Source organism: Chanos chanos, chromosome 9 (assembly GCF_902362185.1).
Source record: "Chanos chanos chromosome 9, fChaCha1.1, whole genome shotgun sequence".
NCBI classification, from domain to species: Eukaryota; Metazoa; Chordata; class Actinopteri; order Gonorynchiformes; family Chanidae; genus Chanos; species Chanos chanos.
The window spans coordinates 1,100,817-1,126,272 of record NC_044503.1 but is presented as its reverse complement, the minus strand read 5'-3'; the positions used below and the strand labels follow the sequence as shown (position 1 = coordinate 1,126,272).

Sequence of the window (25,456 nt, the reverse complement as noted above, 5' to 3'; positions counted from 1 at the left end):
AATGCGTCTCTGTGATGGTGAATGTGTCTCTGTGACGGTGAACGTGTGAGTGACGGTGAATATGTCAAAGCAAAAGCCCTGGACAGACATGCATTTAACACGACACAGTATGAAACAGCCTAACGGGGCACATGCAGTTACAGTCAAGACCTGTTTCTCGTACAGACTAACGCCCACACACCCCCACCCAACCCTTTCCTCCTCTGATCGCTGTCTCTTTACCGTACACCCCCACTCAGCCTCTTCCTCTGACGCTGCTCTCTGGTTTTGGTGGACGTCACAGTTCAGTTTTGTGTGTCATTTCCTTCTGAGCACCGAGGATCTCAGAGAGAAAAAACTGAGATGGCATCAGTTTTTGTGACCGTGGTTACCCTCGATACACAACAGTGAGGTCAGGCCAGTAAATGATACCATCGTTTAGACGACTCAGGTTTGGTCATGAACAACAAAGTTCAAAACACGAGTTAGCCAGTCTAAACAACACTAGAGAGGAGTGTGAGTGTGAATAGTGTGTTATAGTGTGAAACTCAGGAGTGTCGTCTCTTTGATCAGAGCTCTGGTGAGGAGGGGTGAGGTCAGGAGAGTGTTCAGAGTCGTGGGCTGAGGGAGTGTTCAGAGATGTGAGGTCAGGAGAGTGTTCAGAGTCGTGGGCTGAGGGAGTGTTCAGAGATGTGAGGTCAGGAGAGTGTTCAGAGGCATGGGGTGAGGAGAGTGTTCAGAGATGTGAGGTCAGGAGAGTGTTCAGAGATGTGGCCATGCATGGCATTGGTGGCTGTAAGGGGGAGAAAAGCTTCTTGGAGCAGGTTCTTCACTGGTCTGGTCTGGTCTGGTCTGGTTTGACTTGAGCAGGTTCTTCAGTGGTCTGGTCTGGTTTGACTTGAGCAGGATTTTTACTGGTCTGGTCAGGTTTGACTTGAGTAGGGTTTTTACTGGTCTGGTCTGGTTTGACTTGAGCAGGGTTTTTACTGGTCTGGTCTGGTTTGACTTGAGCAGGGTTTTTACTGGTCTGGTCTGGTTTGACTTGAGCAGGGTTTTTACTGGTCTGGTCTGGTTTGACTTGAGCAGGGTCTTTACTGGTCTGGTCTGGTTTGACTTGAGCAGGGTTTTTACTGGTCTGGTCTGGTTTGACTTGAGCAGGGTCTTTACTGGTCTGGTCTGGTTTGACTTGAGCAGGGTCTTTACTGGTCTGGTCTGGTTTGACTTGAGCAGGGTCTTTACTGGTCTGGTCTGGTTTGACTTGAGCAGGGTCTTTACTGGTCTGGTCTGGTTTGACTTGAGCAGGGTCTTTACTGGTCTGGTCTGGTTTGACTTGAGCCTCTCTCTCAACAATAGCTTGTGCATCACACTTCAGTTTAACAAAGACCCTCTGTGTTTCAGTGTGTGCCACAGCCAAGACTGCCTGATAAAAACACAAAACAAGAGAGAGAGCTCCGAGTGTTGGCTCGGAGTGTGAGCTCTCTCTTTCACTTCATTGTCTCTGGCTTGGAGTGTGAGCTCTCTCTTTCACTTCATTATCTTTGGCTTTTTGTTAGTCAGTTTAGTCCTGACATCTCTCCCGGCAGTTTGTCAGCAGTGTGTTTTTGTGCTTGTACTGGCCAGCTGTCCTCCAGTACAGGAGATTGGGTCATTTATACTGGGATTCAGGCTGCACGTAGCTTTACTACACCGTATGTGTGATGTTCAGTTTGCTTCAGCATGTAAAAGTCTAATTCTCATTTGTCTGTTTTTAGCTGTTTACAAACCTGACAAACGCTACTTCAGGGTGGTGTTGTGGTATGCTGGATTTGTGAAGATATTGGTTGAATTATGTCTTTAAATGTGTGTGTGTGAAGTGCGCGCATTGACACGTGTGTATGTGTTTGTGTGTTGTGTGCATTGTGTGGTCTGTGTGTGTGAGTGTGCAGTGCATGCATGTGTGTATGTGTTTGTGTGTTGTGTGCATTGTGTGGTCTGTGTGTGAGTGTGCAGTGCATGCATGTGTGTATGTGTTTGTGTGTTGTGTGCATTGTGTGGTCTGTGTGTGTGAGTGTGCAGTGCATGCATGTGTATGAGTGTGTGAGTGACTGCTGCACTGTTCGTCAACTCTTTGTCCTCTGGGCAGTATTGTTTTGACCATCTGGCTTTGACTGACAGGTGCAATACACCAGGCATGACTCACACCCCTGTCTCACTGATTTAAGCTTCTCTTCTCTTCTCTTCTCTTCTCTTCTCTTCTCTTCTCTTCTCTTCTCTTCTCTTCTCTTCTCTTCTCTTCCCCTCTCTCTCTCTTCTTCTCTTCTCTTCTCTTCTCTTCTCTTCTCTTCTCTTCTCTTCTCTTCCCCTCTCTCTCTCTCTCTCTCTCTCTCCCTCTGCAGGGCTGTTGTTGAGAAGTACCTGCTGGAGAAGTCACGTCTGGTCTCCAGAGAGAAAAACGAGAGGTAAAGAAGACGACCTTTAGAGATCACATGACGTTCTAACCTCAGTGACCCCAGGGACCACACACACGCTCACACACCCACACACCCGTGCACACATGCATGCAGGCACACAGACACACGAGCACACTTGCACACACGTACACACATATACGCATAGTGATGACCTCGCTGTTAATCTCTTGTGGTGTAATTATCTTGTTGATTACTTTTTTTGTTTGTTTGTTTTTAATTCACGTACGTTATTATATTAATGAACGCAATCATGATTAAATATGATTTATAGCAGATAGCTGCCCTGGACCATCTGGTCCTAATGCAGATTTCACTTTAAATTGGTCAGTGTTGTTCTCTCCAGCTCACTGATATTGTGTGTGTGTGTGCGTGTGTGCGTGTGTGTGTGTGTTCTGTGAGGATCTGGCTCCGTTCCCTCCTCCCATTATAAGGGTCATTACTATATTCCTTATGAAAGAGCAAAACTAATTCCAGTGTGTTTGATTTTTACTGCAGCCTGTGTTTGTGTAGCATCTGATAGCAGAATGAGAGAAACAGGCTCGGAGCCAGTCTGTGGCCAGGCATAACCAAGGACTGACACAGCACTGGGTGGGGACTTTTTTTTCTTTTTTTTTTAACAAAGGCATGTGATTGGCTCCTTACAGGAACTACCATGTCTTTTACTACCTGCTGGTTGGAGCATCAGAGGAGGAACGGAAGGAGTTTAAACTGTTAAAGCCGGAAGACTACCTCTACCTCAGACAGGTTGTGTGTGTGTGTGTGTGTATGTGTGTGCGCGCACTATCGTATCTCACAGTTTTATTTGTGTGATATTAGCCCATGAGGATTTTAATGCACAGGGCTTTGGTTTAGACTCTTATTGTCTGCAGTGTAATTATTTGACAAAGAGGATAAAAGCAGTGGTGAAATTGTGCCATTGCGTTGTTTCTACAGACTAAGCAATTTATGTCCCGACATTATTTACATCACACACTGCTCATACTGTCCTCATGATTCTGGACCTTCTTTTAAAATGTTTATTAAAATAAATTTTATTTGAACAAAGTTTAAAGTGGCGCCACCACACAAACCAAATGATTTTGAACTCTCCCTTTCCCTCTATCTCCCTCCCTCTCTCCTTCTCTCTCTCCCTCTCTCTTTCTCTCCCTCCCTCTCTCTTTCTCTCTCTCCCTCTGTCCCTTTCCCACTACACCCCCTCTCCTTCTCTCTCTCCCTCTCTCTTTCTCTCTCTCCCTCTCTCTTTCTCTCCCTCCCTCTCTCTTTCTCTCTCTCCCTCTCTCTTTCTCTCTCTCCCTCTCTCTTTCTCTCTCTCCCTCTTTCTTTCTCTCTCTCCTTCTGTCTCCCTCCATCTCTCCCTCTGTCCCTTTCCCTCTATCTCCCTCCCTCTCTCTTTCTCTCCCTCCCTCTCTCTTTCTCTCCCTCCCTCTCTCTTTCTCTCTCTCCCTCTCTCTTTCTCTCCCTCCTTCTCTCTTTCTCTCCCTCCCTCTCTCTTTCTCTCTCTCCCTCTCTCTTTCTCTCTCTCCCTCTGTCCCTTTCCCACTACACCCCCCTCCTTCTCTCTCTCCCTCTCTCTTTCTCTCTCTCCCTCTGTCCCTTTCCCACTACACCCCCTCTCCTTCTCTCTCTCCCTCTCTCTTTCTCTCTCTCCCTCTCTCTTTCTCTCCCTCCCTCTCTCTTTCTCTCTCTCCCTCTCTCTTTCTCTCCCTCCTTCTCTCTTTCTCTCCCTCCCTCTCTCTTTCTCTCTCTCCCTCTCTCTTTCTCTCCCTCCTTCTCTCTTTCTCTCCCTCCCTCTCTCTTTCTCTCTCTCCCTCTCTCTTTCTCTCTCTCCCTCTGTCCCTTTCCCACTACACCCCCCTCCTTCTCTCTCTCCCTCTCTCTTTCTCTCTCTCCCTCTGTCCCTTTCCCACTATCTCCCCCCCCCTCCTTCTCTCTCTCCCTCTCTCTTTCTCTCTCTCCCTCTTTCTTTCTCTCTGTCCTTCTGTCTCCCTCCATCTCTCCCTCTCTCCTTCTTTCTCTCCCTCTCTCTCCCTTTATCTCCCCCCCTCTCCTTCTCTCTCTCCCTCTCTCTTTCTCTCCCTCCATCTCTCCTTCTCTCTCCCTCCCTCTCTCTTTCTCTCTCTCCCTCTGTCCCTTTCCCACTATCCCCCCCCCTCTCCTTCTCTCTCTCCCTCTCTCTTTCTCTCTCTCCCTCTTTCTTTCTCTCTCTCCTTCTGTCTCCCTCCATCTCTCCCTCTCTCCTTCTTTCTCTCCCTCTCTCTCCCTTTATCTCCCCCCCTCCTTCTCTGTCTCCCTCTCTCTTTCTCTCTCTCCCTCTTTCTTTCTCTCTCTCCTTCTGTCTCCCTCCATCTCTCCCTCTCTCCTTCTTTCTCTCCCTCTCTCTCCCTTTATCTCCCCCCCTCCTTCTCTCTCTCCCTCTCTCCTTCTCTCTCTCCCTCTCTCCTTCTCTCTCTCCCTCTCTCTTTCTCTCTCTCCCTCTATCTCTCCTTCTCTCTCCCTCCCTCTCTCTTTTTCTCTCTTGCTCTCTCGTCCTTCAGGAAAACTTTACGATTGAGGATGCAGATGACCTTCGGCATGACTTTGAGCGCTTACAGCAGGCGATGGAAATGGTTGGCTTCCTCCCTGCCACCAAGAAACAGTGAGTTCATCTTCATCATCATCATCATCTTCCTAACAGGCCCACCGGCTCATACCAGCGAAGACAGTTTGATTTCAAAGTGGCACATGTGTAAAATGTCTGAAGGAACAGAGTATCCCCCCTTCTCTCTCTCTCTCTCTCTCTCTCTCTCTCTCCCCCTCTCTCTCTAACCATTCCTACTTGGTTAATATGCATTCACTATGTGAGACTGACTTATTACTATTAGAAGTCACACTCTCAGGGAAACTGACCTCTGTATCATAGTAATAATGACACATTAATGATCAGCAGCAAAACTGAACAGTGTGTCGTACAGTAGAGACGCGCTGATGCAGTGTGTGTCGTACAGTAAAGACGCACTGATGCAGTGTGTGTCGTACAGTAAAGACGCGCTGATGCAGTGTGTGCTGTACAGTAAAGACGCGCTGATGCAGTGTGTGTCGTACAGTAAAGACGCGCTGATGCAGTGTGTGTCGTACAGTAAAGACGCGCTGATGCAGTGTGTGTCGTACAGTAAAGACGCGCTGATGCAGTGTGTGCTGTACAGTAAAGACGCGCTGATGCAGTGTGTGCTGTACAGTAGAGACGCGCTGATGCAGTGTGTGTCGTACAGTAAAGACGCGCTGATGCAGTGTGTGTCGTACAGTAAAGACGCGCTGATGCAGTGTGTGTCGTACAGTAAAGACGCGCTGATGCAGTGTGTGTCGTACAGTAAAGACGCGCTGATGCAGTGTGTGTCGTACAGTAAAGACGCGCTGATGCAGTGTGTGTCGTACAGTAAAGACGCGCTGATGCAGTGTGTGTCGTACAGTAAAGACGCACTGATGCAGTGTGTGTCGTACAGTAAAGACGCGCTGATGCAGTGTGTGTCGTACAGTAAAGAGGCGCTGATGCAGTGTGTGTCGTACAGTAAAGACGCGCTGATGCAGTGTGTGTCGTACAGTAAAGACGCGCTGATGCAGTGTGTGTCGTTCAGTAAAGACGCGCTGATGCAGTGTGTGCTGTACAGTAAAGACGCGCTGATGCAGTGTGTGCTGTACAGTAAAGACGCGCTGATGCAGTGTGTGCTGTACAGTAAAGACGCACTGATGCAGTGTGTGTCGTACAGTAAAGACGCGCTGATGCAGTGTGTGTCGTACAGTAAAGACGCGCTGATGCAGTGTGTGTCGTACAGTAAAGACGCGCTGATGCAGTGTGTGCTGTACAGTAGAGACGCGCTGATGCAGTGTGTGCTGTACAGTAAAGACGCGCTGATGCAGTGTGTGTCGTACAGTAAAGACGCGCTGATGCAGTGTGTGTCGTACAGTAAAGACGCGCTGATGCAGTGTGTGTCGTACAGTAAAGACGCGCTGATGCAGTGTGTGTCGTACAGTAAAGACGCGCTGATGCAGTGTGTGCTGTACAGTAGAGACGCGCTGATGCAGTGTGTGTCGTACAGTAAAGACGCGCTGATGCAGTGTGTGTCGTTCAGTAGAGACGCGCTGATGCAGTGTGTGCTGTACAGTAGAGACGCGCTGATGCAGTGTGTGTCGTACAGTAAAGACGCGCTGATGCAGTGTGTGTCGTACAGTAAAGACGCGCTGATGCAGTGTGTGTCGTACAGTAAAGACGCGCTGATGCAGTGTGTGCTGTACAGTAAAGACGCGCTGATGCAGTGTGTGCTGTACAGTAAAGACGCGCTGATGCAGTGTGTGTCGTACAGTAAAGACGCGCTGATGCAGTGTGTGCTGTACAGTAGAGACGCGCTGATGCAGTGTGTGTCGTACAGTAAAGACGCGCTGATGCAGTGTGTGTCGTACAGTAAAGACGCGCTGATGCAGTGTGTGTCGTACAGTAAAGACGCGCTGATGCAGTATGTGCTGTACAGTAAAGACGCGCTGATGCAGTGTGTGTCGTACAGTAAAGACGCGCTGATGCAGTGTGTGCTGTACAGTAAAGACGCGCTGATGCAGTGTGTGCTGTACAGTAAAGACGCGCTGATGCAGTGTGTGTCGTACAGTAAAGACGCGCTGATGCAGTATGTGCTGTACAGTAAAGACGCGCTGATGCAGTGTGTGTCGTACAGTAAAGACGCGCTGATGCAGTGTGTGCTGTACAGTAAAGACGCGCTGATGCAGTGTGTGCTGTACAGTAGAGACGCGCTGATGCAGTGTGTGTCGTACAGTAGAGACGCGCTGATGCAGTGTGTGTCGTACAGTAAAGACGCGCTGATGCAGTGTGTGTCGTTCAGTAGAGACGCGCTGATGCAGTGTGTGCTGTACAGTAGAGACGCGCTGATGCAGTGTGTGCTGTACAGTAAAGACGCGCTGATGCAGTGTGTGTCGTACAGTAAAGACGCGCTGATGCAGTGTGTGCTGTACAGTAAAGACGCGCTGATGCAGTGTGTGCTGTACAGTAAAGACGCGCTGATGCAGTGTGTGTCGTACAGTAAAGACGCGCTGATGCAGTGTGTGCTGTACAGTAGAGACGCGCTGATGCAGTGTGTGTCGTACAGTAAAGACGCACTGATGCAGTGTGTGTCGTACAGTAAAGACGCGCTGATGCAGTGTGTGTCGTACAGTAAAGACGCGCTGATGCAGTGTGTGTCGTACAGTAAAGACGCGCTGATGCAGTGTGTGTCGTACAGTAAAGACGCGCTGATGCAGTGTGTGTCGTACAGTAAAGACGCGCTGATGCAGTGTGTGTCGTACAGTAAAGACGCGCTGATGCAGTGTGTGTCGTACAGTAAAGACGCGCTGATGCAGTGTGTGTCGTACAGTAAAGACGCGCTGATGCAGTGAATGATCTGCTCTCTCCCACGGCAGGATTTTCTCTGTGCTTTCTGCCATCCTGTACCTGGGAAACGTGACATACAGACGCAAATCAACGGGGCGTGACGAGGGGCTGGACGTCGGGCCTCCGGAGGTTTTGGCCACACTCTCTGATTTGCTAAAGGTGAAGGCAGACTTATGTTTCTGATAAAACGTGTGATTGGATTGTTTCGGAACGGTCTAGGGCTGCCACGAGCTGAAAATGTGTCGACGTCAGTATTTTAAACCGACGCATCCTTGTGTTTTATTTTCATGAACTTAACTTTTTGATTTCTAAAACACTTCAGTTCATTACAACAAATGTTTTTCTCCAATATCACGACATGATTGCTGTTACAGTTGAATAGTCGGTATTAATCTACCGATTATTCGGCTCAATCACTCAGTTGAAAAATAGTCGCTCGTGGCAGCCCCGGCAGCAATTACACAGTGACAGTGTTTGTCTGAAGAAAAATGTTTGTTATAATGAATGGAAGCGTTTTAAAAATCAAAAAGGTAAATTCATAAAAATAAAAAAAAGATGCATCGGTTTAAAATATCGATGTCGATGCATTTTCAGCGGCGACGTCATCGATTACCTCGACTGATTGCGGCCGCCCTAGATCAGTCAGGACACCACAGTACTGACCTCAGTTTACATCCTAATCCCATTCGTAACGTGTGTGTGTGTGTGTGTGTGTGTGTGTCTGTATGTGTGTGTGTGTGTGTTTTCTCTCTCAGGTGAAAGAGGAGTTGTTGGTGGAGGCGCTGACTAAGAGGAAAACAGTGACTGTTAATGACAGATTAATTTTGCCCTACAGTCAGAGTGAGGTAGGTACACACTCCCCTCTGTCATCGCTGTCACACACACACACACACACACACACACACACACACATATCTCCCCTGTACCATCACTGTCACACACACACACACACACACACATCTCCCCTGTATCATCACTGTCACACACACACACACACACACACACACACATATCTCCCCTCTACCATCACTGTCACACACACACACCTCCCCTATATATATATATATATATATATATATATATATATATATATATATATATATATATATATGTGTGTGTGTGTGTGTGTGTGTGTATATATATATTATGTAAGTTGTGTGGGTGAAATGTGAGGCATGTATTTATGTGTGTACATCTATATCTCTATATATACACATACCTATATAGATTGTGTGGGTGAGGTGTGAGGTCTGAGGTGTGTGGGTGAGATGTGAGCGTGTGTGAGCGTGTGTGAGCGTGTGTGAGCGTGTGTGCGTGTGTGTGTGTGTGTGTGTGTGTGTGTGTGTGTGTGTGTGTGTGTGTGTGTGTATCTTGTGGGTGACACGACTGCTTTTCTCCCCAGGCTGTGACAGCACGTGACTCAATGGCCAAGTCTCTGTACAGCGCCCTGTTTGACTGGATCGTCCTGAGGATCAACCACGCTCTGCTCAATAAGAAAGACATGGAGGAATCTGTCCCCGTGAGTACACACACACACACGCTCACACTCACACACACACAGTCTCACACACACACGCTCATACACACAGTCTCACACACACACGCTCATACACACATACACACACACGCTCATACACACAGTCTCACACACACGCTCATACACACATACTCACACACACGCTCATACACACACGCTCATACACACATACACACACACGCTCACACACACACACGCTCATACACACTTACACACACACACGTGTGCGCGCTCTGCTCAATAAGAAAGACATGGAGGAATCTGTCCCCGTGAGTACACACACACACACACACTCACGTTCACACACACACAGTCTCACACACACACGCTCATACACACAGTCTCACACACACACGCTCATACACGCATACACACACACGCTCATACACACAGTCTCACACACACGCTCATACACACATACACACACACGCTCACACACACACACGCTCATACACACATACACACACACACACACACGTGCGCGCTCTACTCAATAAGAAAGACATGGAGGAATCTGTCCCCGTGAGTACACACACACACACACACTCACGTTCACACACACACAGTCTCACACACACACGCTCATACACACAGTCTCACACACACACGCTCATACACACAGTCTCGCACACACACGCTCATACACACATACACACACACGCTCACACACGCACACGCTCATACACACATACACACACACACACACGTGTGCGCGCTCTACTCAATAAGAAAGACATGGAGGAATCTGTCCCCGTGAGTACACACACACTCACGCTCACACACACACAGTCTCACACACACACGCTCATACACACAGTCTCACACACACACGCTCATACACACATACACACACACACACACGCTCATACACACAGTCTCACACACACACGCTCATACACACATACACACACACGCGCACACACACACACACACGCTCATACACACATACACACACACACACACGTGTGCACGCTCTACTCAATAAGAAAGACATGGAGGAATCTGTCCCCGTGAGTACACACACACACACACCCACGCTCACACACACACAGTCTCACACACACACGCTCATACACACATACACACACACACGCTCATACACACATACACACACACACGCTCATACACTCATACACACACAAGCTCATACACACATACACACATGCACACACACACGCATGCGCGCTCTGCTCAATAAGAAAGACATGGAGGAATCTGTCCCAGTGAGTACACACACACACACTCACGCTCACACACACACAGTCTCACACACACACGCTCATACACACATACACACACACATGTGCGCGCTCTGCTCAATGAGGACATGGAGGAATCTGTCCCAGTGAGTACACACACACTAACACACGCATACACGCTGACACACACCCACACACACACACACACATGTCCTGTTTGTCTATTTATTTGTTTATTTGTCTGTTTCAGTGTTTATCTATCGGTGTTTTGGACATATTTGGATTTGAAGACTTCCAGACGAACAGTTTCGAGCAGTTCTGTATTAATTACGCCAATGAACAGCTGCAGTATTACTTCAATCAGCACATCTTCAAACTGGAGCAGGTTAAACACACACACACACACGCTCACACACACACACACATACACACACACACATACATGCACACACACATACGTGCACACACACATACATACACATTCACACGCACACTCACACAAATACTAACACACACACATACACATGTTCACAAACACACACATACACACACACTCTCTCTCCCTCTCTTCTTTCTCTCTCTCCCTCTCTCCTTCCCTCTCTCTCTCTCTCTCTCACACACACGCACTGTTTCTGTTTTAATGCCGTTTGGAACCGAGTTTTGTAGCTGAGTGTAGGAGGCAGAGAGTGGAGCTGAGGCTTTGATCCTGCTCTGAGGAAATGTCACTTATAGACCAAGAGTCTGACATGTCAGTCTGTCATTTCATGAAGACGCACCTGCTTTAAGGACAGGCTATGATTCAAGGACAGGCTATGATTTAAGGACAGGCTATGATTTAAGGTCAGGCTATGATTTAAGGTCAGGCTATGATTTAAGGACAGGCTATGATTTTAGGACAGGCTATGATTTAAGGTCGGGCTATGATTTTAGGACAGGCTATGATTTAAGGTCGGGCTATGATTTTAGGACAGGCTATGATTTAAGGTCGGGCTATGATTTTAGGACAGGCTATGATTTAAGGACAGGCTATGATTTTAGGGTTAATGTTATGAACTGACTGTTACTATGATTGAATATGACATTTCTGACATGTGTATGGTGTCGAAGCATAAGCAGTCTCTGTGTGTGCAGTATTCCTGCATGTTGGTTTGTGTGTATGTCTGAGTGTGTGTGTTAAGTATTCCTGTATGTTAAATATTTCTGTACACTGGTGTGTGTGTGTGTGTGTGTTAAGTATTCCTGTATGTTAAATATTTCTGTACACTGGTGTGTGTGTGTGTGTGTGTGTGTTAAGTATTCCTGTATGTTAAATGTTTCTTTACACTGGTGTGTGTGTGTTTGTACAGGAGGAGTACCAGTTGGAGGGAATCACCTGGCATAACATTGAATACACTGACAATGTGGGCTGCATCCACCTGATCAGTAAGAAACCAACAGGACTTCTCTACCTGCTCGACGAGGAGAGCAAGTGAGACCCAAACTTCCAGACTTTTCTCAGTCCTGTTTGGGAATGCTGTTCCATTTGACTGCAGCTGGTCTGTCTTTTTTCTTAATCTCTCTCTCTCTCTCTCTCTCTCTCTCTCCAGTTTTCCTCATGCCACAGATAAGACGTTGCTGGCTAAGTTTAAGCAGCAGCACCATGGGAATAAATATTTTGTTCCAACTGCAGTGATGGAACCAGCCCTTGTCATCCACCATTTTGCTGGGAATGTCAAATATCAGATTAAGGTATCAGGGAATGTCAAATACCCGATTAAGGTATCAGAGTATCAGGAATTGGGGTTAATGTGGAATTTTATTATACTCTATACAATCCCATTATGAGATAATACTCCTCATCTAGTCTCTGCGTGTAGAGGGCATCCCATTTGAACTTTGACACCCAAGAGTAAAACACTGATTTTGACCTCAGACGTAGCCTCTACTCTGACACGTCACTCTGGTTCTTCAACGCGGTCTGAAGGCCACACATGCGATGTTGTAAATTGTCGCGAAAGAGATCTATATTATAATTTATATGTCCAGTGGTTCTGCTGACCTGGTGGTTCTGTTTGGATCCGGGCAGGATTTCCGTGAGAAAAACACGGACTACATGCGTCCGGACATCGTGGCTCTGTTGCGGAGCAGCGACCGGGCCTACGTGCGGCAGCTGATCGGGATGGATCCGGTCGCCATGTTCCGATGGGGAATTCTACGGGCCACCATCCGCGGCCTGGCTGCCTTTAACGAGGCCGGCCGGCGCTGGGCAGCCAAAACCACAGGTAACCCCCCACCCAGGCGACCACACCCCCCCCCCACCCAGGCGACCACACACCCCCACGCCCGGGAGACCACGCCCCCAATGGGTCGAACAGCTCACCTTCATCTCCACATTACCCCTCATCTGTCTCTTTTCTTTTTCCCTGAACAAGAGTCTTTCGGTCTGAAGGATAGGGTGTGTCGTTCAGGTCCCAGGTCACTCCCTCAGAACCCCCCCCCCGTGGCCAGGCAACATCCCGGGCAGCTCTCTGACCCCCCTGCCTGCTGACGGACTGATTCACTCACCACAGAAGTCCCATAGTACAGCAGGCAGCCCAGAGAGGGGACCCACTGTTTGTACTGACTGTTTGACCGGGTGCATTAGAGTGAGTTAATGACAGGGGGACCTGACTCTGATGCTGAGGCAGAGTCTCCCTGTGTCCACAGCTCTGTTCTGTTCTCCAGTAGCCAATCAGATTTCACCTTCTGTTGAAGGCCCGTTTGTGATTGCTCTGCACGGCCTAATCTGGATCCTTAGACCAGAGCGCAGGGACTTAGAACCCTGTGGATTTTTCTCAGGATTTTACCTTGAGGTTTATTTTTAGTTCACCCGTGAGAGGCAGCCGACTGCTGACGTAGACAGTCAGTTTTTCTGAGTTTTTTTTTTAAAGGAGGATTTAGGCGATTAAGTGATATTATGCAGGTTGTCAAAGGGATAATAAGAAAGTCAGGAGACCTGCAGAAAAAGGAAAGTATTGTTGGAGTATTAGAGAGACTTGTGTCCGTGCAGTGTGGGACATTTCACTGACTCTGCAGCCCTCTCCGGGGTGTACACGCTGAGCTCTCTGTCTCTGTGTGTCTCTGTGTGTGTCTGTGTGTGTGTGTGTCTGTGTCATGCAGGTGTTGTCCGACCCAACTCCAGGGTTCCGCTGGGGGAGCTCCAGAGGTCCAACATGCCGATTGAGAAGGTGTACCGGTAAGAGACTGCAGAGAGAGGGGAGGCCCTGTGGGGACATGGGGGGTTCTTCCTGTCCTGGTTATGTGTACTGAGTGGTCATGTGACCGTTTTCTCCCTCTGCAGAGAGTTGTCACTGAGAAATTTATTATTTAAATATCATTTCAGCTGCGAAACGTTTCTTTGCTGTTTTGTTCATAATGATTATTGACGATCTTGAATTGGGCGAATCAGGTCACGTTACACAGTGGCTCTCTGCAGTGTGTGCCTTCCTTTGAAGTTGGGAGAAGATGCCCACAAACACTAATCTGGGAGCAGTTTTTTTTTTTCTACTGATCATGGATGACATCACAATAAGGCCCAAAAAACTGTTCTCAGATCAGTGGTTGTGGTCAAACTGAAGCCTTTTGTGTCTTGGAGTGACCCCGTGTGCTGTCTCCCCCTCTACAGCCGTACGTCTATGCTCGATTTCTCCTATGATCTCTCAGAAGAGCGCCCTCTAGAGGCTTTCGAGGACATCTTTGCTAGTTATGAGAGTAAGAAGTAAGTGGCTGAGGTAACACAGGAGCCGGGGGGGGGGGGGGTGCTGAAACAGGAGGAACTGGACTTTTCGCGGCGGTGCTGGATATTTTCGGTAAAGCTCTGAGTAGACACACGTGCCTGAGTGCGAGGGGGGGGGGTCAGGTGACTCGTTGGGCTCGATGACTGAAGCAGGTTTTAGGTGGTGTGTGTTGTTAGTCAGCCCAGTGACGGATGAGTTTTTAACGGTTATAAAAGGGTCATAAAGGGTTGTGTGATCGTGAAGTGTGAAGTGTGTGTTGATTAAATCAACGTTTTGAGTTCTGTTCTTTACTTTTTTATTTTTACCGACTCACACTTGAGTCACACTGTTTTTCTCTCTCTCTCTCTCTCTCTCTCTCTCTTTCTCTCTCTCTCTCTCTCTCTCTCTCTCTCTCTCTCTCCTTCTTTCCCTCCCTGGCCTTGGAAAGGAGAATCTCACTGGCCTGTCTTCCTCTCCAGAGTTAAGTCAGGATGAGGCGGGGGAAAGATCCGCTCTGTTTGTAGTGAGAAAATGTGGAACCGTAGAATTCGGTTGGGGGCAGATGGGGTTCAGGGGGAGTGGGATACTCGGCACGTCAGTCTACTGCAGACACCAGTGCAGTCTCCAGTGGGAGACCACTGGTTTACCCACACCAGTACCACGGTTTCCAGTCCGGTTCATCCTGTTTGACCCTCTCTGGCTCCGTGGCGGAGCAGTAAGTCAGCAAGTGCATGGACTCCCAGCGTCTGTGGGGAGTTTAGCGTTAACACCAGCGTTAACACCAGCATGGAAAACACAGAGAGCCCCGTCCAGCTTTAGCTCCACCCAGCATGCCCCACCCACTGCACTCACACGGCCAGGGTGTGTTTCCTCCTGCGCTGTGCTAACGCTCGTAACACACACACACACACACACACACACACATACACAGAGCACAGTGAACAGTGGGCAAGACCACAGCAGGTTCCAGTACAATTGCCAGTGAAGACCAGAATCATGAGCGCAACAAGCTGTGTTCTGCCTACTGTTCTTCACCGCTCTGTCTGTGTGTGTGTGTGTGTGTGTGTATGTGTGTGTGTGTGAGAGAGAGAGAGAGAAATGTTTTTAATCTCTGTTGCTTAACGGGTGGATGTCTTTTCCTCCCTCTCATGAAGGTGTTCTAACCAAATCTGTGTTGGGTTCCTATCTCTTTTCGTTCCCTCTGCCTCCCTCTTTTAATCCCTCCTTCTTTTTATCCCTCTTCCTCTCTCTTTCCATCCCTCCCTCCCCCCACCCCCCCGTCTCTGGCCATCCCGTTCCTCAGAGACATTCATGCCCAAATCCTCGACTCCATTAAGGATTTACGGTTGGACGGTGAAGATCCTAGAAAACTGCTCCAGTCGTGGGGACGTCTTCGTTTCCCACGCAGCCTCCTTCAGTGAGTCCACCGCTCGCCCCCCCCCACCCCCCCCCCACGCTCTCCCATCCTGGGCCCAGACCCCTGGGCCCTGCTCCAAACTCATCTGACCCCATTTTAACCCCGACTCACCCCGGCTCGACCCTCACCCTCCCAGAATGCCAGCCAACTCGGACAGGCATCTCGTCCCGAGGGGCCGTACGAAATGTAGTGCTGGTTTGACGTGTGCTTTCGTTTAGTCCAGAAACCAGTCCAACGCGCCGCCTCGACAGCTTCTAATCCTGTGCTGTGAATGTCGAGTTTTCACCTCAGACCTGGAGTTTGTTGACTGTCAGCTTTATATGATTTTGTCCAAACACATCTCGCCTTTGCCTTCATCTCTCTGTCTTGTCCCTCATGCCTCTCTAACACGTAGCTGAGCCGTTTGAGAATGACTGACTGCTTTGTGAAGGAATGTAGCGTTTGTTTAGCAGCTCTGAGCTGTGTGGTCTTTGCTAGCTTGCTAGCAACACTGCACTGTATGTTTGGAGGTGATCCCGTCTGTGACTCCTGATTCACAGGCTTAGGCACAGGTCTGGCATGGGCTTAAACATAATTCACCTTCATAACCACAGTCTGGACACGGCTGCACTTAACATGGCCCCTCCGTGCCACCAGCAGAAGACGACAAACCGCTTTTTCTCCAGGGCAACACGACGAACGACCCGAAATCTTCAGCCGCTGGGCGGGTTGTGTCGGCATGGCGACGACGCTCACGCTAGCCTTTCGCCTGATTTTCTCCACGTGCTGGAGACAAATCGAGTCTGTGGTCGTAGCCGGCCTGTCCCGCGGCATTGCTCCTTACACCCCTGAAGTGAAACGCCCCCTCTTTAGAACCTGTGCATGATGTTTACTAACACTCTGTGACAACCTCCCCCCCCTTTCACCCTCAAACCTCTGTCAGTCAAATAGTCATTTTTCTTTTTCCCGCTTCCCGCCAGGAAAAACAAGAACACCAAGAATAAACAGCTCATTCCTAAGGTAATTCATCTCGTCCTGGACTTACTCCTGGTTTTCTCTTTATTTTGATTCACAGTAAACACATTTTGTTAGTATTTTTAAAGTATTTGCATTTGTGCGTGAGCCCTGATGTGCCAGAGAGCATCAGAGGGTCAGATTGTCCTGACCAATCAGAGTTCAGTGTGAGGACCTGCTGTTGCCACCACCTGTTAATGCTGTAGATGAGTCTGGTGTTGGCTGTAGCAGTGGCTCAGTGTCACAGTGTTTATATCTGTTTCTTCTGGCCTGAGATGGATGGTAGTGTCATCACTCAGGTATGTGTTCTCACACTGCCTCCTCAGAGTCTGTTGGATTCGCGTTCACTGAAGTTTATTGTGAGTCTGACCTTACATGACCGTACCACTAAATCTCTCCTCCACCTTCACAAGAAGAAAAAACCGCCCAGCATCAGCGCTCAGTTCCAGGTAAAAACACACACTCCCACACAGACTCGCGCACACGCTCACACACATTCACACACACACACACACACAGACTCGCGCACACACTCCCACACAGACACACACACAGACTCGTGCGCACGCTCACACACACACACACACACACAGACTCGTGTGCACGCTCACACACACACACACACACACACACACAGACACACACACAGACTCGTGCGCACGCTCACACACAGACACACACACACACACACACACACAGACTCGTGCGCACGCTCACACACAGACACACACACACAGACTCGTGCGCACGCTCACACACAGACACACACACACAGACTCACGCACACACTCACACACAGACACACACACACACAGACTCGCACACACACTCACACACATTCACACACACAGACTCGCGCACACACAGACACACACACACAGACTCACGCACACGCTCACACACAGACACACACAGACTCGCACACACACTCACACACATTCACACACACAGACTCGCGCACACACTCACACACAGACACACACACACACAGACTCGCGCACACACTCACACACAGACACACACACACACAGACTGGTGTGCACGTTCACAGACGTGCTGTTACTTTGTGTGGTGTTGTATGTGTATGTGTTGTATCTTGTATGTGGTTATGTTATGTTTCAGTGAGATTCTTTCTGTTTTCACTAACACACACACAAACACACTACTGGCTCTCAGCGTGACAGCGATATGAATATTTTAACAACAGCGATGCGTTTGTATGATGTGATATGAGAGAAGCGTAATGTTTTTCTCTCTCAGACGTCTCTCAGTAAGCTGCTGGAAACCCTGGGGAGGGCGGAACCTTTCTTCATCCGCTGTATCCGCTCCAACGCTGAGAAGGTTGGTCAAATCTGTTTCTCCTGTGTGACCACATTTAAAGTGCAGTCTCTGGAAGTTTCAGACTGTCAGAGGAATACAGCACAGTGTCAGCATTATAGTTTTCATTCAGTGAAATCAGCCAGACAAATCACGGATCAAGGTGCTTTTGTGTGTGTGTGTGTGTCTGTGTGTCTGTGTGTGTGTGTGTGTCTGTTTCTGTGTGTGTGTGTGTGTCTGTTTCTGTGTGTGTGTGTCTGTTTCTGTGTGTGTGTCTGTGTGTCTGTGTGTGTGTGTGTGTGTGTGTGTGTGTGTGTGTCTGTTTCTGTGTGTGTGTGTGTGTCTGTTTCTGTGTGTGTGTCTGTGTGTCTGTGTGTGTGTGTGTGTGTGTGTGTGTGTGTCTGTTCAGAGGGAGATGCTCTTTGATGAGACCCTGGTTCTGCAGCAGCTGCGGTACACAGGCATGCTGGAGACAGTTCGGATCAGGAGGTCTGGCTACAGTGCCAAATACACCTTCCAGGTACTGCTGTCGTCGGCTTACAACACAAAGCACAGAGAGTGTGTGTGTTTGTGTGTGTGTTTTGGGGAAACCAGGTTGTGTACCGAGGGCGTCTGACTGTTGTCTTTATGCTGTAGGAATTTATCAAGCAGTTTCGGGTTTTGCTGCCCAGAGACGGCACATCGATTCAGGATGAGATTGCGGCACTCATGCAGAGGATGGGTTTGGACAGCACCACCTACCAGATCGGCAAGTCCAAGGTCAGCGTTGCCGCTCTGTCATTCTGTGTGTCCATCCATCCATCCATCCACCCACACACTCGTCCATGCCTGAAAACCTGAAAATCTCTCCCAAGCTACTGGTTCCTGTCCCTGTTTATTCCTCTGGAGTTACAGTCTTGTTGTGTGCGTTGAGTAAGGAACCGTTGCGTCCCGGTCCGTAAGGTGTCCGTTTTCTCCCGTTGCAGGTTTTCCTTAAGGAGCCGGAGAGGCAGAGGCTGCAGGATGCTCTCCATCAGGATGTGATGAAGAAAATCATTGTTCTGCAGCGCTGGTTCCGAGCCCGCCTGGAGCGGATGCAGTTTCTGCGCATGAGAGCCGCGGCCAGCGCGGTTCAGGTGATCTTTTCTTTTTTCTCTCTCTCTCTTTTTTTTTTTTTTCCCTTTTTTGGATTATCAGAAGAACTTGAAAATGTTGACGCCCTAATAGCTGCACTCCGCCCACCTGTAGCCGTGTTTATGTGATGTATTCATGTCTACGAATGTCGCTACAGCGGGCATGGCGCCATCGAGCGGAACGCCGATGTCGAGCTGAACGGCGATGTCGAGCGGCCACGCTGATCCAGGCGATCTGGCGAGGCTCCCGGCAGCGGGCGGAATATATGCGTCAGCAAGCCGCCATTCGGAGGATGCAGGCGCTGGCCAGAGGCCAATCAGCTCGAAGGAGGTACCACCAGCGTTGTTAATGACTATGAAATAAAACACACAGTCGGTGGAGAGAGATGAGATCTGTTTTGAGACCGAATGAGAGGATAGTTGTTTGTTTTCCTCCAAACACTGGTCTCATTGGTACCTGTTTGGGTTACATCAGCGGCCTAGCAGTGACAGTATTACAGTAGCCAATAGTAGTCAACCTCGGTGAACTGAAATATATTGTTGTTCTTCTTCTTGTCTTTTTTTTCTCCGTTTTTTTTTAGGGTCCAATCTATTAAAGAGGAGAAAAGAAAGAGGGAGGAGGAGGAGGAGAGGAGACGAATCGAGGAGGAAGAGAGGAGACGCATTGAAGAAGAGGAGGCCAGAATGGCTCGGGAAGCAGAGGAGGCAGCGTGTAGAGAAAAGGAGATGGAGGAAGAGCGAGTTCGGTTGGCGTTGGAGGCAGAGCGGCAGGCCGCCGAGAACAGGGCCGCGGAGGAAGCAGAGGATCGTGTGGAGCGGTCAGAGAGCAAGGACGAATCAGAAACACATCTCACTAATGAGCAGCCAATGAGCAGTGAGGACCAAGGTGTAGACAGTGAGCAGAAGGCGGAGACCTCTGCTCTCCAAGCCAATCAGAACAGCCCTCAGGCTGGGGCTGGCCCAGAGCCTGAGGTTAAGGCTGATGTAGGAGGAGGACCTGAAGGAGACCAGCTAGAAGTGGCAGAGGCCAAACTCAGCCAACCAGAAGAAGCTAAAGTTGAGGGCGGAGAAGAACTTGAAGGAGACCAGGGAAAAGAGGCTGAACCCAAAGCTGATCAGCCACTGGAATCTGAGGCCGATGTCAGAGGAGGACCTGAGAGAGACCACTCTATGGAGTCTGAGCCCAGTGTCGACGAACCAGACGAGGAGCTCGGTAAAGAAAAGGCTCATGACGTCTCTCCACAGCCAGAGGAAGACGCCAGCTCCCCTGTGGGTTCTCCGATCACCTCTGACCCGAAGCAGCCCGCACTGAAACCCCAGCACGCAGGGAAAGCCTCAGCGTCCCGCAGTCAGGAGAAAAGGGAACTGAGAAGACAGCGTGGGCTGGAGCACAACCAGCGAGCGACCGAACGCGCCGCCCTGGCCAGCAAAGAGGAACCGGCCTCCAAAGCCCAGGACCAGGAGAGCCCGGGGGCCAAGCTGAAAGAGCGGGCCGACAGCAAGGAGCTGGATCAGTACATGTTTGTAGAGTGGAAGATTGAGAAGGGGAAGAAAGAGGCGAAAAGCGAGTCTATGACACCCGTTCGACCTTCGACCCTAAACCTGGACGGCTCCACGCCCGAGAGGAACGGACACAAAGAGCCATCGAGCCCCCCCGTCGCGGAAAACGCCGGGCCCCAGGAGAAAGGGCCCGTCCGGGAGAAGCCGGGCCGGAAGAAAGACAAACGCGCGGAGAACACCGCCCCCGAGTCCAGTCACCATGACAACAGGAAGAGGAAGACTCTACAGTACGGTTTCCAGACATGCTCTGTGCTTTGCCTGCTCTGTTTACTGCTGTACACGTCCACGTCTAGTGAAAAAGTGAAAAAGCAACTATATTTGGTGCCAGTTCCAGGAACTTCTCTCAAGAGTTCCTCTGGGAACTGGGGAAAATGCCTATATATATATATATATATATATATATATATATATATATATATATATATATATATATGTATATATATATTTATATATATATATATATATATATATATATATATATGAAATGCACACACACAGACATCGTCACAGGACTACACAGAGAGACAGATAGACACAGAAAATAATATATTTTAGAAATCTGAGGCCTTTACATGTTATTTCTGTTATTATTTTGTCGGCTCAGAACATTTGAAGCCATATGAAGACCGTTAAGTGATATTTTCTAAATTAAAAGTTGTCGACGGAATTGTAAACTCACAAAGTCCTCCTCAAATCTTTATTTTAAGAAATGAAATGATTTCCGGCGCTAGGCTGAGATTTAAGGATTTAATGTTTACTGTGTGTGTCGCAGGAAACAAGGGATGTCCGTTTCTCTGGATGACGTGTCCAGATTTGAGTCTTCAGGGTCCGACAGCCCTTCGGCCATCGCCACCAGAGAGGTAAAAAACAGGATTTCTCTGGATGACAGGAATTGTCGTTGGTGTCACTTGTGTTTGTAATACAACGTGATTTATATTCAGATACCAGCACCTGCGCCTCAGTCAGGCTTTGCCATCTGTCGCTGAAATTTACAACCGATGGTTGTCAAGGGGCGGGGCCTGTGGTCTCCATGAAAGCTAGCTTAGCTCCACAGCATCCTGCCCCTGGACAGCTGTCACTGGAACCTTTCACTCCGATTTTACCATCCGGCCACCAGATGGCGTGAGCTCTGACTGACGTGAACGCGTTCACGCTGAATCAAACAAAACGCGTTGGCACCAGCTGATGTTTGCTCACTCTCACGATTCCTCCCGTTTCACCCGCCGGCGGCCGTCACGTGACGGCGTAGCGTTCGGCGCGGCGAACTCAGTTTGTTTTTGTCTGATTCTCTAACTCACGTAGGGCAGAGCACGAAACCGCAGGCTCCGCCGGCGCCACAGACAGGGGCGTCAGCGCCTAGCCTTCGCCAGCAGCTGCCTGGCACTTAATAACCTGGACGCCGAGGATGTGGCGTATGGCGGGTTCCCCTTGTCTCCTGTCCAGGCCGAGGTGAACTTCGATTGGCAGGACGACATGTCGTCTGGGTGCAGTTGGTCTTAGGCCTGCTTTTGGTGTCCAGTGTAAATGCTGGGACCCAGTGGGGGAAAAAACCCGACGTTGGGATGGTCCTGACAGAACCGTCTGCCTTGTTTAACTGGTCGGATGTCAAGCTAGTCTGGAATCTGGGCAATCCCAGTTCATTTCCACCTCTCATTTCCATTTTCTCAGTTTGGACAAAATCCAGATCCGTAAAATCCCCTGATTCCGTGTGAGTGTTAATTCAGCTGTGCTCCGGTAGAACGGGAGCATCCGAATATCCTGGAATTCCCACTTTTCATCAGCACCAGAGAAGCTCCTTACACAATGATTGGGTGAAATCTCTTCTGGAAGCATAATTTTGATGGTGATTCTAGATGTGTAATTCACACTGATTTTAAAAATGAAACCGGTCTGACTCAAGATGTCTTACCCCTCTTATCGTTTTCTACATCTGGTTACCAGTGGTCACACTCCGGTACATAATGCCAGTACACTGTGCATTGCCTCAAATTCAGTCCCAAACAGAACAAACACATCAGGTTAATTCCTGCGGTTGACCCAAGTTTCTATAGGATCCCAACGTGTCAGTAACCAGCCAAAACGCGCTGTACTAATCCTGGTGTTGTGGTGTCTCTCTGCATGATTTTTTGGTCTGTACCTGAATGTGTGTGTGTGGGGGGGGTGTTTGTGTGGAGGGGAGGGCGCTGGGGTGTGTGTGTGTGTGGGGGGGGTGTGTTGGTGCTGTCAGTTGGTGACTGTCGGTGCTGTGAGTAGAACACTGATAATGAAGACTCATTGGTTCTGTTTGAAGTTCTGATTTATTGTTGGAGAGCCTGGAAGGTGGCCCTTTGATCATATTCTCTCCAGCTCACAGTCACTCACTGATCTCCTTCGGCCGAAGTAAAATCGATCCCTCGTTAAAAGGCGGGAATATATTTGAACGACTCCATGTGTGTCGTCTCATTCCTCCGGCATGTTTCCCTCCGTGCCCCGAGCGCGAGGAGCCTGATATTAATCCTTGTGTGCGTGTGTTTGTGCGTGTGCGTGTGCGTGTGTGTGTGTGTGTGTGTGTAGGGTCGGTCAGCCTCGGAGGCGGGCTCCATCACTCCGAAGAGGAGAACTCAGGAGTCCCCAGCGTCACAGGACCAGCCCCAGGCCCCCACTCCCTCTACCCCAGACAGGTAATCCAACGCCGGTAATCTCATTAATCTCACACAGATTATTACAGACCAGGCCAGCTCTACTCCAAACCAGCCAAATAATCCATCACTCTGACCACTCGCAGCAAATTGCATTTAGTTATAAGACAAGGATTATGCATCGAGCTGCCAATTACGCTGGAATAAGTTGCAAGAATGACCTTGCACTACATGTGGAATTATCCAAAAAATCTTTGTCTGTGGTGTGAATTGTGATTGTGAATTGTGATTGTGACTTTGACTGTGCAAAGTGTGTGTGTTTGTGTGTGTGTGTGTGTGAGAGAGAGAGAGAGAGAGATGTGTCTGTGTGTGAACTTTGTGTGTGTGTGTGTGTGAGAGAGAGGTGTGTGTGTGTGTGTGAGAAGTGTGTATGTGGCTGTATGTGTGTGTGACTGTGACTGTATGTGTGTGTGTGACTGTATGTGTGTGTGTGACTGTGTGTGTGTGTGAATGTGTGACTGTCTGTGTGTGTGTGTGTGTGTGTGAGGACTGTGAGTGTGACTACCGTCTCCTGTAGCCCCAGAGTTAACGGACCCGCCCAGAACCAAACAGCACTCTGGACATGTACTGTCTCAGAGGTCAGGATGGGGCCCGGTGACTGGAGGGCCTTCCCTTACTGGTCCAGCTGCAGTTCTAATCCCCCCTGTGTTTCAGACAGTTCACTGCTGTTAGTCTGTGTGTGTGCTAACCTCAGCACGGTTCATGAGGCCCTCCTCCATAGTGTGACAGAATGAACCCGTTTACTGTGACAATTAAACCACTGGAGTCACTGCGGGAGAAGTGTTCTCATAGTATTTGTGACGCCGTCTCTCTGACAGCAGGCAACAGACTGTCTGTGATTCTCTGAGACTTTATTTTTTTTGGTCAAAGCTCGATCTTTGTGTGACTCACGCACAGCTCATGGGAAAATGCTCTTTGTGGAAAAAGCCCAGTGTCCTGATCGCTCGAGCGACCTTTAACCGAAACTTTTTTATTTCCCTTATATAGCGACACGGCGCATGTACGGAGAGGGAAAGAATTCCTCAAATTCTTTAAACCTTAGAATGACTGTTTCCATATCAACATTCTCCTTCTTGGCCAGGAAAGCTTTATCTGATGTCAAATTGAGTCTTCCATGATTCAGTTATTCTTTTTTTTAATGTTTGCCGTATGTTTGTACCAGCAGGTTGTTCTAAGTGCTGGTGGCAGGGTGTGGTGATTTCCAAATGTCAGGTAGTTCCAGTGAAACCAAAAAGTGAGCAGTTTGTCAGCCCCTGTCTTCTTCTCCGCGTGTCTTCCCTAGAACCTGTTTTAATCCGCGCCTGTCATCGGGAGGTTTCACAATCCAATATTATCCAGCGACACAATAGATATCACACCTGTATACTCACAGAGTCACGCACAGTTAGTAAACACTGAACCATTCACCACTAAAAATACTAACTGTTTTTCTTGCTTCTTGGCTCGAGAGCAGAGAGGCAGAGGGGTAGGGGTGAGTGTGGTGGTTTAGCCGTGTGTGTGTGTGTGTGTGTGTGTGTGTGTGTGTGTGCTGGGTGTAAACATGGTTTTGCTGTGTTTTTTTTGTGTGTGTTTCTAGGCCTGCAGGTTTCCTAAAGAAAATCCTGAAGAAAAGACCCCATAAAGAGGCCCAGACCCCGGAGGAGGCGGAGCTGACCTTTGAGTCCTCTCTGGCGGACAGAGGAGAAGGTGAGTGGCCTGGGGTCTCTCTGTTCGGACAGGTCGATCCACGTCTAAGGTTCCGCCGCTCGGCAGGCCCGTCTGTTAAAGGAGAAGAAAAAGAGAGTGTGACTCTGAATGGAGAAGTGATGGTTGTCACAGGCGATGACATGTTGGGCAACAGATTAAAAAAATAAAAAATAAAAGAATCGTTGTTAATTCTATGTGTGGTGACAGATCAGTAGTTTTTCATTACTGAAATCACGGGCATGTTCAGCAGTGTAATTCCAGTGAGTCTGTATCTGAGACACTTCATTAGAGCCTCCTCCTGTACTCCTTAACAGTTCTCTCTCTCCCTCTCCCAGCCTCCTCCTGTACTCCTTAACCGTTCTCTCTCTCTCTCTCCCAGCCTCC

The 25,456-nt window shown here is 48.9% G+C and overlaps 1 protein-coding gene across 1 annotated transcript in view; it reads left to right on the top strand.

Annotated features, from left to right (window-relative positions):
- Positions 1-25,456, top strand: part of LOC115820556 (myosin IXB) — a 71,257-nt gene that overhangs the window by 28,952 nt on the left and 16,849 nt on the right. Inside the window, exons 4-28 of the mRNA XM_030784174.1 lie at positions 2,355-2,417; positions 3,074-3,173; positions 4,964-5,064; positions 7,869-7,998; positions 8,595-8,684; positions 9,242-9,358; positions 10,826-10,960; positions 11,922-12,043; positions 12,162-12,303; positions 12,641-12,836; positions 13,714-13,789; positions 14,219-14,311; positions 15,613-15,726; positions 16,686-16,725; positions 17,046-17,168; positions 17,980-18,060; positions 18,446-18,556; positions 18,673-18,795; positions 19,002-19,151; positions 19,307-19,479; positions 19,730-20,935; positions 21,481-21,568; positions 22,011-22,157; positions 23,262-23,368; positions 24,963-25,072. Of these exons, the coding sequence (XP_030640034.1) occupies positions 2,355-2,417; positions 3,074-3,173; positions 4,964-5,064; positions 7,869-7,998; positions 8,595-8,684; positions 9,242-9,358; positions 10,826-10,960; positions 11,922-12,043; positions 12,162-12,303; positions 12,641-12,836; positions 13,714-13,789; positions 14,219-14,311; positions 15,613-15,726; positions 16,686-16,725; positions 17,046-17,168; positions 17,980-18,060; positions 18,446-18,556; positions 18,673-18,795; positions 19,002-19,151; positions 19,307-19,479; positions 19,730-20,935; positions 21,481-21,568; positions 22,011-22,157; positions 23,262-23,368; positions 24,963-25,072 (3,938 nt within the window). The remainder of the gene's footprint in view (positions 1-2,354; positions 2,418-3,073; positions 3,174-4,963; positions 5,065-7,868; positions 7,999-8,594; positions 8,685-9,241; positions 9,359-10,825; positions 10,961-11,921; positions 12,044-12,161; positions 12,304-12,640; positions 12,837-13,713; positions 13,790-14,218; positions 14,312-15,612; positions 15,727-16,685; positions 16,726-17,045; positions 17,169-17,979; positions 18,061-18,445; positions 18,557-18,672; positions 18,796-19,001; positions 19,152-19,306; positions 19,480-19,729; positions 20,936-21,480; positions 21,569-22,010; positions 22,158-23,261; positions 23,369-24,962; positions 25,073-25,456) is intronic.